This window comes from Mixophyes fleayi, chromosome 2 (assembly GCF_038048845.1).
Source record: "Mixophyes fleayi isolate aMixFle1 chromosome 2, aMixFle1.hap1, whole genome shotgun sequence".
Taxonomy (NCBI): Eukaryota; Metazoa; Chordata; class Amphibia; order Anura; family Limnodynastidae; genus Mixophyes; species Mixophyes fleayi.
The window spans coordinates 123,260,424-123,276,135 of record NC_134403.1 but is presented as its reverse complement, the minus strand read 5'-3'; the positions used below and the strand labels follow the sequence as shown (position 1 = coordinate 123,276,135).

The following is a 15,712-nucleotide window of genomic DNA, read 5'->3' as shown; positions in this document are numbered from 1 at the left end:
TGTGTCCTTCAAACTCATCTTGCACTGTATGGCCCATTAGCTAGGAAAACACAGAGTGACAAATTCTAATATGGAAAAGTTCAGGAGAAGTTAGGTTGAAGATTGCAAGGTGGAAATATAACGTAACTCTTTCACTTATATCAGGCATACAGTTCTTTCACACTACCATGTTCTCCTAGAAACTCCTTTCTAAAGAGCTCCAGCAAGGTTGCACTTGGGGATTAAGCAAGAAATACTCACTTGTAGCTTAAGTGCACTTTCATGTTTGGCAGTGCACAGTTTCGAGAAGTAATATAAATTCTGTGATATAGTTGTATTCTCCAAGTGTGATAGTTGCTCTGTACAATAGCAATTTTACCTGCATTTATTTAATTTCACTATATAGTTTCACAGCAAATTAATTTACAGTGAAAATATACCGACTGCAATATTCCACTTTTCGTTTTGCCGTTTTAAAGGATTTGTCAGGTCAAGAATAACTAGAAGATCTGTGTCTCGTGCCAGGAACCCCTGCAGTTTCTGAGAACTATCTCTACCAAAATATTTCTTTATTTCATTTAATCAACCAGCAGTAATCTGGCAGCACTAGGGTTAAGACTGAATAGAGGGAGGACCCCACACTTCTTTTTTTTAACACTCTGATCTATTTTTCACACTTTTTACAGCTGCCCGACCTCCGGCAGCTGTATGACAGGACAGTGTAACAGTGATGGGTTTATAGAACTCGCTGCTACAGCACAGGAGAGTTAGCTAACACGGGAGTGTTTTACATCGCAGCAAGTCGCCAGAGATGACCAGCGATTTTGAAGATCAGGGTCAAAATCGCAGCTTGATACATTTGAGAAAATTTTGACTAAATTTTGACTAAAATCGCAGGTTATCACAGGTTCCGCAATTTTAACACGCTGAAAAAATCGGATCTTGATACATTTACCCCCAGATGATTGTCAGATGTGACTGCATATATGGGCCCTGGTGTGGTGCACTAAGGTAGCCAGCGCCTGTCTTAGCCACTTAACACAGTCCTCATGCAGGGAAGTATCATTAATCACAGCCCTCACACAGGGAAGTAGCGCTAAACACAACCTTTATGCGGGAAAGTGTCATTGATCACATCCCTCAGGAATTACTGAACCAAGGCCAGATTAAGATTTGTGCAGGGTCCTGCCACAAAAAATTATGTAGATCACTGTGACTGTATGCAGAACTTTGTGTAGAGGACTGTGACTGTATCCCGCTCTGGTATAGAGGACTGTGACTGTATGCCGCTCTGGTATAGAGGACTGTGATTGTATGCCGCTCTGGTATAGAGGACTGTGATTGTATGCCACTCTGGTATAGAGGACTGTGACTGTATGCCACTCTGGTATAGAGGACTGTGACTGTATGCCACTCTGGTATAGAGGACTGTGACTGTATGCCACACTGGTATAGAGGACTGTGACTGTATGCCACACTGGTATAGAGGACTGTGACTGTATGCCGCACTGGTATAGAGGACTGTGACTGTATCCCGCTCTGGTATAGAGGACTGTGACTGTATCCCGCTCTGGTATAGAGGACTGTGACTGTATGCCGCTCTGGTATAGAGGACTGTGACTGTATGCCGCACTGGTATAAAGGACTGTGATTGTATGCCGCTCTGGTATAGAGGACTGTGATTGTATGTCACACTAGTATAGAGGACTGTGACTGTATGTCGCACTGGTATAGAGGACTGTGATTGTATGCCGCACTGGTATAGAGGACTGTGATTGTATGTCGCACTGGTATAGAGGACTGTGATTGTATGTCACACTAGTATAGAGGACTGTGATTGTATGCCGCTCTGGTATAGAGGACTGTGATTGTATGCCGCTCTGGTATAGAGGACTGTGATTGTATGCCGCTCTGGTATAGAGGACTGTGATTGTATGCCGCACTGGTATAGAGGACTGTGACTGTATGCCGCACTGGTATAGAGGACTGTGACTGTATGCCGCACTGGTATAGAGGACTGTGACTGTATGCCGCACTGGTATAGAGGACTGTGATTGTATGCCGCTCTGGTTTAGAGGACTGTTATTGTATGTCACACTAGTATAGAGGACTGTGACTGTATCCCGCTCTGGTATAGAGGACTGTGACTGTATGCCGCACTGGTAAAAAGGACTGTGATTGTATGCCGCTCTGGTATAGAGGACTGTGATTGTATGTCACTCTGGTATAGAGGACTGTGACTGTATGCCGCACTGGTATAGAGGACTGTGACTGTATGCCGCACTGGTATAGAGGACTGTGACTGTATCCCGCTCTGGTATAGAGGACTGTGATTGTATGCCGCACTGGTATAGAGGACTGTGATTGTATGTCACACTAGTATAGAGGACTGTGACTGTATCCTGCTCTGGTATAGAGGACTGTGATTGTATGCCGCTCTGGTATAGAGGACTGTGATTGTATGCCGCTCTGGTATAGAGGACTGTGATTGTATGCCGCTCTGGTATAGAGGACTGTGATTGTATGCCGCTCTGGTATAGAGGACTGTGATTGTATGCCACTCTGGTATAGAGGACTGTGACTGTATGCCGCACTGGTATAGAGGACTGTGACTGTATGCCGCACTGGTATAGAGGACTGTGACTGTATGCCGCACTGGTATAGAGGACTGTGACTGTATGCCGCACTGGTATAGAGGACTGTGACTGTATGCCGCACTGGTATAGAGGACTGTGATTGTATGCCGCTCTGGTATAGAGGACTGTGATTGTATGCCGCTCTGGTATAGAGGACTGTGATTGTATGCCGCTCTGGTATAGAGGACTGTGATTGTATGCCGATCTGGTATAGAGGACTGTGATTGTATGCCGCACTGGTATAGAGGACTGTGATTGTACGCAGCCGCCCTCGTGTAGGGAAGTTTTGCACTTATACGTTGTGCTGGGCAATCCTGTGAACTCCAACAATATAGTTAGATGGCCAGAAGTAGGTGGGTTTAGATTCAGGTTACACTTTATTCAACCATGCTGGTAATGGGAGAGATCCATCAGAGTATTTTCTGGCTAATTGAAGTATCCCCTGGTTTAAACAGATGTTCAATAAACAGAAAACGAGAAAATTAAACAATATTAAAAATAAATAAATTGTGCAATAATAAATCACAAACCTTTGTTCTGGACCTTAATAGTATCAGAATTCAGTAAAGTGCAGATATTTCATATGCCTAGAATTGGGAAAAGTAGCTGAGTAAATTAAAGTACCTGATAGCTTCCTCGGGGCGGTATATAGAGATATAACAAGATATGGTAAAACAAAAAAGTTACTTTTGTTATCTCCTTCTCTGGTCTGGTTTACTTTGAGCTGATACCTGGAGCTGTAAAAATAAAATATAGCCTTCACTTTTCATCTTGTTGTACTATTTTTTCTAACACTTTTCTGTCGTACAAATGGGAGGCAGAAAAGTCAGGCTTCCGTTTGCTGGCAAAGAAATATTCTATAGAATGCATGCGACCAATATATAGGGTGGGGCATTAGATTTTGAGCCTACAAGCACTTGGCTTATAAAACCGAATTGGAAAAATCTAAGCAAACATTAAAAAAAAATTTTTTTTATATATATTTCATTAAACATTGCAAAAGCGAATAAACGTCAAGAGGTGCAATTCAAAATGTAGTTATACAGAATAAGTAATATCTGAAATAAAGGTGTCTATAAATGTCTACCCTAGTAAACAAACAGTGTGCTTATTTGAAACCTCAACTCTTCAACATCAGATCTTCTTGGGTGCACTTGCGTAGGTAAGGATGACTGTATGCAGCCCTCATCCGCAAATGTGTACCCTTATAAATAAGGTGTGCTTATCCAAAACATGACATCCTGCATATAAGGTACATGAAATCCTGCGTGTAAAATTCCTAGTGCTCCTGCTGACCCCATGAACGCAACTTGATCTCTGGTTGTTAGGAGAGTCTGTGATGGATCATAGATTGCAGAATCACCATTGCAGTTTGCAATCTGCCAGTATGCAAAAAAAAAATACGTCCTGGCATGCGGTTTTTATTTTGATAAATTGCAGGTTTGATAACTGCACAAAAAGAACATCTCAAAGTGCGGTTTTGGAAAACCGCACTTTGACAAATGCAAGATTAAGATCTCAATTTCCCTATTTAAAATATGTTTTGACACAAAGAAATATTGTAATATTTTCTTCCCACGGCATACACTATTCACAGAATCATGCAGGATCATAATTCTTATTTGAAACAGTCTTCCAAGTTTTAAAGTATGTGTTGACGTTCAGTATAATGATCTTCCTACCAGCAGTATGTGTGCAAATGCTGATGCCCTGCCACTCACTTTATATCATGCTAAGAAAACCTATTTCACAAATGTCAGCCTCAACAAGCTGGAGCTTGATTAAAATGGAGGGGACTGATCTACTGCTTGTTTGTGGCTTCTTAAGAGAAGAGCTATCAATCCTCTCTGTAATTAGACGCTTCATTTCTCTACTATCAGGTCATCCAAAAATAGTCTATACAGTTTGAAAGGATTATTGTTGAAGATACTGCTCTCAGCTACTGGTGAATGAAATTTGGTCTAAATAATTGTTTGATTGTGCCTATACTGGCGGATATATGTATTCCCCCTTTCTGGGTATCAAAAGTAAAGGTAATAACTGTAGGGAAATTATATGGAAATTAACATTTGGCTACATTTATATTTATTTAATAAAAGTGTGGTTTGGGGTGTCTGTTGCCAAGTCACTTGATTGTTAGTTTTTCTTTAAATTGGATACAGGCTCTATCCACCTCAGTCATTGTGAAAGAGAAGAGACAGTAAAGGCAAAAGTATCTTAGGTTAACAATAATGATACCGGCAGTATCACTAACAGCGATATCTGTAAATATCACTACATCTATTATGTATATATATATATATATATATATATATATATATATATATATATATATACTGTCGAGATCAGGGCTCTGTGGGGGCCATGGACTCCTTGGACTTCCAGGACTCCTTGTTCTTTTGTTCTTCTTTACGATGAAGATAGCTCTTAATGACATTGGCTGTATGTTTGGGGTCGTTGTCCTGCTGCAGCATAAATTTGGAGCCAGTAATACGCCTCCCTGTTGGTATTACATGATAGATAAGTACCTGCCTGTATTTCTCAGCATTGAGGACACCATTAATCCTGAGCAAATCCCCAACTCCATTTGCTGAAATGCAGCCCCAGACTTGCAATGAATCTCCACCATGCCACACTGTTGCTGCAGACGCTCATTATTGTACCGTTCTCCAGCTCTTCGACGAACAAACTGTTACAGCCCAATATTTTACATTTTGACTCATCAGACAAGAGCACCTGCTCCCATTTTTCTGCACCCCAGTTCCTATGTTTTCGTGCATACTTGACTCACTTGGCCTTGTTTCCGCATCGAAGGTTGGCTTTTTGGCCGCAATTCTTGCATGAAGACTACTTCTGGCCAGACTTCTCTGAACAGTAGATGGGTGTACCTGGGTCCCACTGGATTTTTCCAGTTCTGAGCCGAAGGACTGGAGAACGGTAGAATAATGATTGTCTGCAGGCAACAGTGAAGCATGGTGGAGATTCCTTGCAAGCTTAGGGCTGCATTTCAGCAAATTGAGTTGGTGATTTGCTCAGGATTAATGGTGTCCTCAATGCTGAGACATACAGGCTGGTACTTATCCATCATGCAATAATATCAAGGAGGCGTCTGGCTACAATTTTTTTCTGCAGCAGGACAAGGACCCCAAACATAAAGCCAATATCATTAAGAACTAGCTTCATCGTAAAGAAGTACTAGGAATCTTGGGAATTATGATATGGCCCCCACAGAGCCCTGATCTCAACATCATTGAGTCTGTCTGGGATTACATGAAGAGACCGAAGGATTTGAGCAAGCCTACGTCCACAGAAGATCTCCCTGCTGAGTTCTTTCAAAAACTGTGTGCAAGTGTACCTAAAAGAATTGATCCATTGATACTGTTTTGAAGGCAAAGGGTGGACATGCCAAATATTGATTTAATTTAGATTTCTCTTCTGTTAATTCACTTTGTATTTTGTTAATTGATAAAAATAAAGTGTTAACACTTCTATTTTTGAAAGCATTATTACTGTGTAAAATTTTTTCCACGCCTGCCTACAACTTTTGCACAGTACTGTATATGTTTAATTTCCTGTTTGTCTGCTATCCTTTATCACATATCATTTTGTAACCATCATAAATAAATGTATCAACATTTTCAGACTTGCACTACATTTCTCGCGCTCTGAAGTGAGCACTTGCTGAGTTTGGCGGTAGTGCTGTGCGGGTTCTTTATAGGGGGATCTTTTCTTGCCTAGCTCCAAAGAGCTACATGTCCTGTATTTGTAATGTGGCAATGTACAGTGTACATAATGTTAAGTAAACATAAACTATAATTAGAAAATAATCTCTATTTATAACAGGGATGATATTTTTTTATTAATATTGTATGGTTATAAATTATTTCATGAAAGGATGCAGTCAGTGCAATGTTTTAGTCTAATACTTTTATTACCATGGCTTGGTTTTTTACAGGCAGAAGTATTTATGAGTGCAAACTAAAAGTATGCATTGCAGATGGTCGTTCAATTTCCATTGCTACAAGAAAAAAATGAAAGCTCAGCACATTGCATTGATGGCAAGCGATAGCAGACAGCGGCACAATAATATACTGCCTTCTGCTTCTATTTCTCAGTGCCTGTGTGAAGATTGTCTGACCTAGAGCACATTTCTAGTGGCTCTTGCTTTGCTCTGGCAAATAAGCTTCACATTGTAATTGTATTTGAAATGATGCAGGAATCAATATCATCTACAAGTGTCATGAACAGTAAAGCTTCGGCAGGAAATGGGATGCTTCAAAATCCTGTTAATTTTCTCCTGTTGGTGAACTATCTTGAAACATGTGGCCGGGTAGTAAGGGTGAGAAGCACATTTTGTGATTGTCTGTTCTGTCCCTCCATTTACGCCCAATTAACAGGGACTGGTGGATTGCATTCCAGAGCTTAATCTGTGATTCAAAATAATAATAGCCACACATACGTATATATTAGAAGCACATTACTTTTATATAGATTTCCTTGTGTGATATTATATAGACTGCTCTCTCTTTTAGACACATGGGAACAGATTCTGCGTCAGATCAAGAAGAGGTGATTGTGGTACTCAGTAACTTCAACAGTAAAATCATTAAAGTTCACGTGAGTATTCTATAGCTACTTCCAATACGTAATGGTTTGCTGCTTTCATATGAAGATTCTCCATCTGATGACACGATCTTCTAATATCTTCTATTATATTTCACGGTTTTCTGTTGCCATACCAAGAGTTTCTTTTAAAACAGTCTTTGTTGATCAAATATTGGTGATATGAAAAAGCATCTACATCAGTTTATTACAAATATAATTACTAAAATTATATTTTATTAATCTCTTCCATCTCCTTTGCTGCCAGCTTCTCCATAAGAGCAATGACCTCATGTGGACAGACTCATAGTTTATAGTAGCTTTAAAAAACTCTTTCTTTTGAGGAGACAAACGAAAAAGTAATTATGGAAGGTGCCAGAGGTGTTTTATGAATTTAATGAGTCTGTGTGCAGAATGTAGTGTGTGGGGCCTCCATTATTTGTGATGAGGGGAAAAATGATGCAAAGACCTAACATTACATTAGCACCTACAACATCCTTTATCAACCCCACATTATCTTAATAGTTCCTACCTGCTAATAAAGTACATGAATAGACTACAAATTGACATAAATATACTCCACCAGCTCTAACAGTATATAACACCAACAGCCACATTACATTAATAGCAGCCACCGACCCCCACATTACATTAATAGCACCACTTTATAGCCTTAATAAATCCCACTGTATTACATTAATAGCCTGCATCAATCTCACAATTTATTAATAGCCCACTATATAACCTTAATAGCACCCACTATATTATACTACTAGCCCAAACACAAATATGCATTACATTTGCCATCCGTTCACACATTACATAGATAGTTTCCCAACTCCCACATTACATTAATAACCCCATTATATTACATTACATAGCCCAAACACACATGCATGCATTACATTAGTACCATTCCTTCACACACATTTTAATACCATCTCCTTGCACATAACATTTAATCAATTACCGCTCCACCCCAGCTCCTGCATTACACACATGCATTATCTTAATACAATCCACAAACACACAGACATTACATGGTTACCATCCCACACAAATGCATATTAAATTTCCACGGACACACACATTACACTAATATCATCCCAGATACACACCCATAAGTTACATTAATACAATACCTCCATACTGTACATTAATACCATTCCCAGGTTGGTTCCTGAGGTGGGGCCACATACCAGAGAGCAGTACCAAGGCCAGTCCCAGAAATCCCTATGTCCTGCCTTTTACCATGCAGTATAAATATGGTTATTGGATGGGCCCATAAGGTAAGGGGAAGGTGCAGAGCCCCTCTGACTCATGGGCCCGTGTGCATTGCACACCCTCCACTCATGGTGGATTTGCATTTTTTTTTCTTTAAAGACCCATTCAACGACACAGTACTTTAAAAGCAATATTTGCTCTTTATTATGTGCAAGTTAGAAAATTCAGAAATGTTCTGCAAGTTTTAATGTCGATAAATGACCCTCTGGCACCAAAATAAAACAAAACATAATAAAACAGTACTCTTGAGCTTTTTAATTATTTTGAAGGTCTATGTAAGTCATGGAATTGCTCTACTAGTAATGTAGGTTTTAGTAAATTACATTTCCATACGAAAGGTACAGATTTCTGTTTTGATTCTGCATTCCAGGTGCAGAAGAAACCAGATCAAGCACACGCAGATCTCCTGAGCAGTGAGCCTGAAGAGAAGGCAGGCTTGTGGAATTCAATTATGAGGTACCTATATTTCTAATTTCCTTGCAAATTAAAATGATAAAACCAAGTCTATAAAGAAGTATTAGAACAAACTGATAGTGTACCTTTTTCTCTGTTCTAGTCGTTTTAAAAGTACATAAACACAATATAGATCTAGGTTTTATGAGTGTGGAAGAACATTGCCTATGTTTTTAAGGTGATTGCCAGTACATTCAGTGTGTGTGTGTGTGTGTGTGTGTGTGTGTGTGTGTGTGTGTGTGTGTGTGTGTGTGTGTGTGTGTGTGTGTGTGTGTGTCTGTGTGTGTGTGTGTGTGTGTGTGTGTGTGTCTGTGTGTGTGTGTGTCTCCTATGCGCCCCCCACATCCAACACTGTGTAGTTGTTAGAAATGTTTATTATTTTGTAGGACTTATATTTCTGTATTAGCATTGGATGTAATTAAAGTGATCATATTAACTATAACACATGCACAAATAAAATGCTATGTACAGTGTATATTTCAGCAGTTGATGCAACAGTATTGTTTTATAAACTAGTTAGAAATGTCAGCATTGCAATTTAGTTCCCATCACGTCCAGCACTGTAATGTATCACAATAATGTTCAGTGTATTGCAGCCACATGATCCCCTGTTCCCCTCTCCTCTGGTCTACAGCTCCCTTTTCCCCTTGTCTGCTGGAGGCGAGTAATGAGTATATCCCAATGTAGCATAATTTAGTTAGCACTCCTAAATGTACTTATGTAGGTGCATGTTACTTTCTTGCTACAGCCCCCAGCAATGTAACACCATGTCGATTTTAGCAGTTGTGCTTATGCCGACATTTCAGGACACTTTTTTTATGTCTTTATCAAGGTATAACTAAAAGAAGAAACAAAGGAAACAGAGGCACGGTTATGTTTTTTTATGTTAGCGCCTTTCATTCCACAATGGGTTATTGACACATACTGGGTTTTTTTTACAATTTTTTGTAACCGTGGTAAGTTAGGATTGGGTTTTAGAAGCAACATGTCTTCCAATACAAGAATAACTAACCAATTGTATTCAATATTAGGCATATTGGTATAGGCACACAAAAATAAGGTAGCCTTTGTATGCATATTATTTAAAGTGCAGGACGATATACATGAACTGACCATCATTGAATTAAGGGCTCCTCTCTATATAGCAACGGATGGGATTTTGATCTGTCCAATTTTAGAATATCACAAATTGGAATTTAAGAGCTTAAGATTCTTGTATTAATTTGTTTTTAGTTTATTTTCTTGATTGCATTAAATTTGTTGAAGTATTTAAAGCATTAGTCATCACTTAGTAAGATTTTGGGTTCTGAGCTACTAGATAATAGGGTAATTGAGATAATTGGTGTAACATGTCATCCATCATGTATGTAGGCAATCTTATAAGCAAACTGCATATAGGATAGCAATGTGGGTATGGTAATAATATTTGTGTGCTACATCCAAAAGCAGGCAGTATTTTCTCTGCATGTAAATAAACAATTGCATTTGAGCACATTTCATGTTTTGCTCCTAACTCTAAGTACTGCCCATTATCACCAGCAAATACATTCCTCTGCAAGGATTTAAATGGAACATGAAATAAGGTACCATCCATTTGCACAATCTGTGCTGTGTTACTTTAGTATTGGTCTCTCACCCTCCTTTTCAGTTCTTTTACCACATTTTTTGCCTTTAGCTGTCTTCTCTCTCTCTCTCAGATGCTGGCTCTCTTTTGCTTGCACTGTCCTGATGTGATCTCACTGACTCTGCTACAATGAGCAGCCCCTTCTACCTGCTTTATTTGTATAGATTTCAGACAAGTCCTTGTCTCTTGCTGCTCCTTCCACAGCATTCTAGGGATGTCTGTAACTTTTCTTATATTCCTTGTCCCAGTTAACTTTTCTTTGTTGTAAAAATATTAAAAAATACCACACAGTTGCATTTTTATAAAAACTCCAAGTAGGGGCACAGCATAATGCAGCATTAAGCACTGAAAACACAGTATGAAACAGAAACATAATCACACAATACACTACTACACAGAACATTAATATTAAAAACTGCCGACATGATTGCCTTTAATATTTTATCCCCTCTATAAGCTGGGTGGCACGGATATTTAAAGTAATGATGATACGAGAATGGGGACATCGTAAGGGTTGGGTGAGACAGCAGTTGGTGTTGAAATCGTAGGGGACCATACTGCAGGTGTCAGTGTGAGCTAAGCTGAACGAAAACGCAAATATAATTGATCAATGTTTTATGACCTGAAAACTTTAGAGAAACTAATCATCATATACTTTGCAAGCCATAACAACAATAACCACATTAGGTGAACTTCGAGATGTTATTTTATAGAGAGTATAATATGTAAAGAAATCCTGTACAAGAATAAGAGGAACCGTACTGCCTTAATTTTTCATCAAAATAATCAGTTTCTCATTTTGTTTTGTTTTTGTTGCTCTTTGCTATTCTGCTACATTTAAACCTCTGATTTATGCTCTTTAATTGCCCGTTGAACAGCGTCTATGCAAACCAAACATTTTTTCTTTTATGGGAGAACTTTATTATTACTGTCAGGGTTCCTGTTAGTAGTAATTTTTAGATTGGCACTTCCAGACATGTATTTAGTATAAAATATCGATGATAAAAAAAAAATTCAGAACTGTGTTGAAAATGTTGATCTTTGCATGGCAAGCATACCACACATCTAAATTAAAAACTAAAGAGTGCAAATTTGCACCTGAACAAACCCACATTGTGATGTATGGGGTGCAAATGCAATTTTATTTTGCATGCAGTGAAATACTTCTTTTGCATGTATCACATATATAATGAGCATATTTGTTTTTACATTGAGTTTTAGAGGTCAGATAGGAGCTAATTAGCAAAATTAAACCATTTAGCTTGCTTTACACCTAACCTAAAATAAGGTCCTGTCAATAATCACATTCTGTTCATTTTACTCGCGTATTGCACAATGTCACAACACATCACATTCTACAATCACCGTTTGTCAATGGGAAAATAGCACAAAAAGACGGCCCTATTTGTATTATGTAAAATTAAATATGATTTTAAAATTATAATTAGAAAGCCAGGTTAATATTACCATAATAACGGTAATACATTAAACGCGGCGGTACTTCGGGGGGAATTGAATTCCCCCGTATTGGGTTAGTTTAAGGGGATCTAGAGATCAGAAAGGTGGAGTTGAAGTAAGAGTGGGTGAGATGGAGGATGAAAGGTGTACTACTTAGGGGAATGGTAGGCATTAACGAACAGGTGTGTATTGATGCTCTTCAGGGTAGGAGATGGTCTGATTTTATGGACAACTCCAGCTTTGGAATAGCCCCATCATCATGCCTGATCCCACTTGACGATGAAAACCAGACAGCTGGCAGGTGTAAGAGTCTGTCCATATTTATCTTGTATAGTTTAATTTGCTACATAACCATTTATTTATAAAGTGCTGACATGTCATACAGCACTGTACATTGAGGGGATCATGTTACAAATACATTACATACAATGTCAATAAGCCATGAAAATGAGCTTTAATTCAATGAAAATGCGCTTGCAGGTGTTGGGCAGCACGGTGGCTTAGTAGTTAGCACTTCTGCCTTAGAGCACTGGGGTCATGAGTTCAATTCCCGCACATGGCTTTATCTGTGCGAAGTTTGTATGTTCTCCCAGTGTTTGCGTGGGTTTCCTCCAGGTGCTCCGGTTTCCTCCCACACTCCGAAAACATACTAGTAGGTTAATTGGCTGCTATCAAAAATTGACCCTAGTGTGTGTGTGTGTGTGTGTGTGTTAGGGAATTTAGACCGTAAGCCCGAATAGGGGCAGGGACTGATGTGAATGAGTTCTCTGTACTGCACTGCGGAATTAGTGGCGCTATATAAATAAATGGTGATGAGGATGATGCATAAGGTAGAAGAATAATTGTAGCTATTGGTGGGTAAAAGTGTGTGGCTACTGAAAGGCAGAAGCATTTTCAGCCACTCATTACTGGCATTTATGTGCAACCATCTGTGGTGTGGTACAGTTTGAATGACGAGAGAGTGGAAAATCAAGACCTGAAAGATAAACTAGTCACTATAGAAATCTTAACAGTCATCTGCTGGCAACCAGACTGTATGTCACCATCTGTATTAGGTCTTTTACTTTGCTTTGCATGGGCACTTGATTTAGGTGCCAGGTTAAAATAGCATAAAAGTCAAGAACCCACCCTGTGCCCATATTCTTCTTGAATGTTGTAGACTTGGAAGTGATTGTGCTGTAAGTCCATCAGTGTGTACCTTTGGACTTTTTGATACATCCTTTCTCCCGCAGCTTGCGGCTGTTTATCAGCTAGCTATCTGACCAGTGTTTTTCTTTGGCATAATGCCCATTGCTGCCTATTGATCCAGGACACTTGTTGCCCATGGCCCCATATAATCAGTCCTCGAAACAACCCTGTTCTTTGTGCGATAACTGTCCTTGGCACCACCTTGTAATTTTCCATCTCCATAAATTTTTATGTTCTATATATTTGTGAGATGAAAATTATGGAAGAGGTAGGCACAGACCTTATTTGAAATGCAGTGTTTATGACTGCCATTTGCACGCCATTTACCTGTGGGAAGATAAACAGTCAGGGCCATAACAAGGGCAGTGTTGCTGCCCAGTGCGCAATCCTGAGGTGGGCACAGCGATCCCTGCAATGTGCAGAAGCTCCAGCCCAAGGACATATGAATGCAGTATTAGCCTCAGGATAGCACCGTAGATCAACACCTGAACAGACTAGCGGATGCCTGGCTCCCAACTCCCTGCAGCGTCGCTTACGGCATGACACTGTCAGTGGAGGTAAACCGTGAGGATCCAGGAAGAACACAATAAAGGTAAGACACAAGAATGGGCAAGAACCGAACAGGCAGACAAGAGAAGGTAAGGATTAGGGGCGGGTGGCAGAATTGCAGAAGCGACATGCTTTTGCTTCATCATCTTACCACATTGTTTTCTCATGTTTTCCTGAAAAAATGTGGTTGAAGGGGGAGCACTAAATGTAGCCTGGGGTCAAAAATGTTAACCCCATGCCAGATGTCTAAACAAACCAATTGAGGCACAAAGTCAACTTCCAGGTCATCACTATAGAATACAAAAAAAGTTATTTAGCATTCTGCTTTATCCCTGCGCCACTTGTACCTAAAATACTGTAGAATTCTAATCATACTGGGGCTCACCTTTACCTGTAATGTAATCCCAACATCTGAGGTGATTATATACAGACAGTATAGATAGTAATATATTTAAAAAAAACAATGGTAAATCATAAATATATCAATTTGGCGCCCCCAAATATCACTCTTCGCCAGGGCAATATACTTTCTAGTGGCTCTGCCGTCAGCCAAATGCACATTGTATAACCTATAGGCTGCTAGAAGATACTGTGCCTTGATAAAATCGTGTTATATTGCTTAACTTTGTTTCTAATAACTCACAGCAATAAGTGTGCACATCTTTTTAAAGATAAGAAGATCTATAAATATTATTGTTAAGTGATTGTTTTCTTTCTTAGAATAGACAGTTTTTTATGCTGTGTTTGGATTAAATGTGCATTTGTGCAAGTGCTCTTAGGCATTTGGGTGAGCTGCACTATGATTAATTAGTTTTACTCTAAAGACTGTTTCATTCTGCTGCCTATGAAAACACATTACCAGGTTTGTCTTTGTGGCTCAGAGATTTGTGTTTTGTTACACAGTGTTATTTGGCCCCAAAATAATGATTACGATGCATTATGGATAAAATGCTGAAAGTATATGGAAACCATCCATCCTTTTATTCTGCAGGCAGAAGCAGTGTTTCCAAACAGTAAATTTACTAGGTTAGACTTTAATATTGGTGAAGTTATTTAAATGAAAATATATAATCTAATTAAGTCTAACGAAACTTTTTTGTTTTCCTTGTTTGAATCTGAAAACAGCTTTTTGCAATAAGTTCCGTTTGTAGGCAGGCACAGGAAAAGGACAAACCCATTAACATACATTGATTGCTTTTACAATACTACTACATTTTGCTGTAGGACTTACAGGAGGAAACAAATTTGAAAACCGTAATATATTATTTATTATGTATTGTAAAAGATAACAATTATCAAAATTATTTTACTTAATTTATAAGTGTACTGTTCAAGTGTATGTGAGTTAACTGTCAAGATTGCCTGATTAGATTGCATGCACTGCTATTAATTGTATTAAGAGACTTATTTGCTGAAAAATATAGAATATCACTAATTTTGAACATATGTGCAAATTGTCAAATATGATTTCTTGTAATGCCTTTAGAAAGCCATAGCTACAGAACCGCTTGAGCTGTTACTTTATATGCCACATAAACTTTCACAAAATCGGTCCTGTTAATAAACCTTGTGTTTTAATGCAGTTTTTTTTGTGCATAGACACCTATGCACTGTGTCTGGCATGAATAATCAAATTAAAATCGATAGGATCATTTTTGTGTGTGTCCATTCATTTGGCAAATAGCTCCTTTAGCCAACTACCTCTGAATGTCTTCATTTGGTCTGATTGCAGGATCAGTTAAATTTGGCCACACAAGTGTATATATTTTTCTACTTTTAGGCTGGCATTCTAGAACCCCAATCATTATAATTCTCATTTCATAGACAATGTTTCTTTAAATCTGGGAATGCCAGGTTAGGGACAGTTGGCATTCATGCTACATATGGCCTATTTGTAATCGGTCAGTGTACCAAAAACATAATAAGACAGTCATATAAA

At 38.8% G+C, this 15,712-nt stretch overlaps 1 protein-coding gene across 1 annotated transcript in view; it reads left to right on the top strand.

Moving 5' to 3' along the window:
* The window catches only part of UGGT2 (UDP-glucose glycoprotein glucosyltransferase 2), a 244,100-nt gene that overhangs the window by 185,687 nt on the left and 42,701 nt on the right, over window positions 1-15,712 (top strand). The window contains exons 30-31 of the mRNA XM_075199909.1: window positions 7,148-7,232; window positions 8,872-8,957. Coding sequence (XP_075056010.1) covers window positions 7,148-7,232; window positions 8,872-8,957 — 171 coding nt within the window. The remainder of the gene's footprint in view (window positions 1-7,147; window positions 7,233-8,871; window positions 8,958-15,712) is intronic.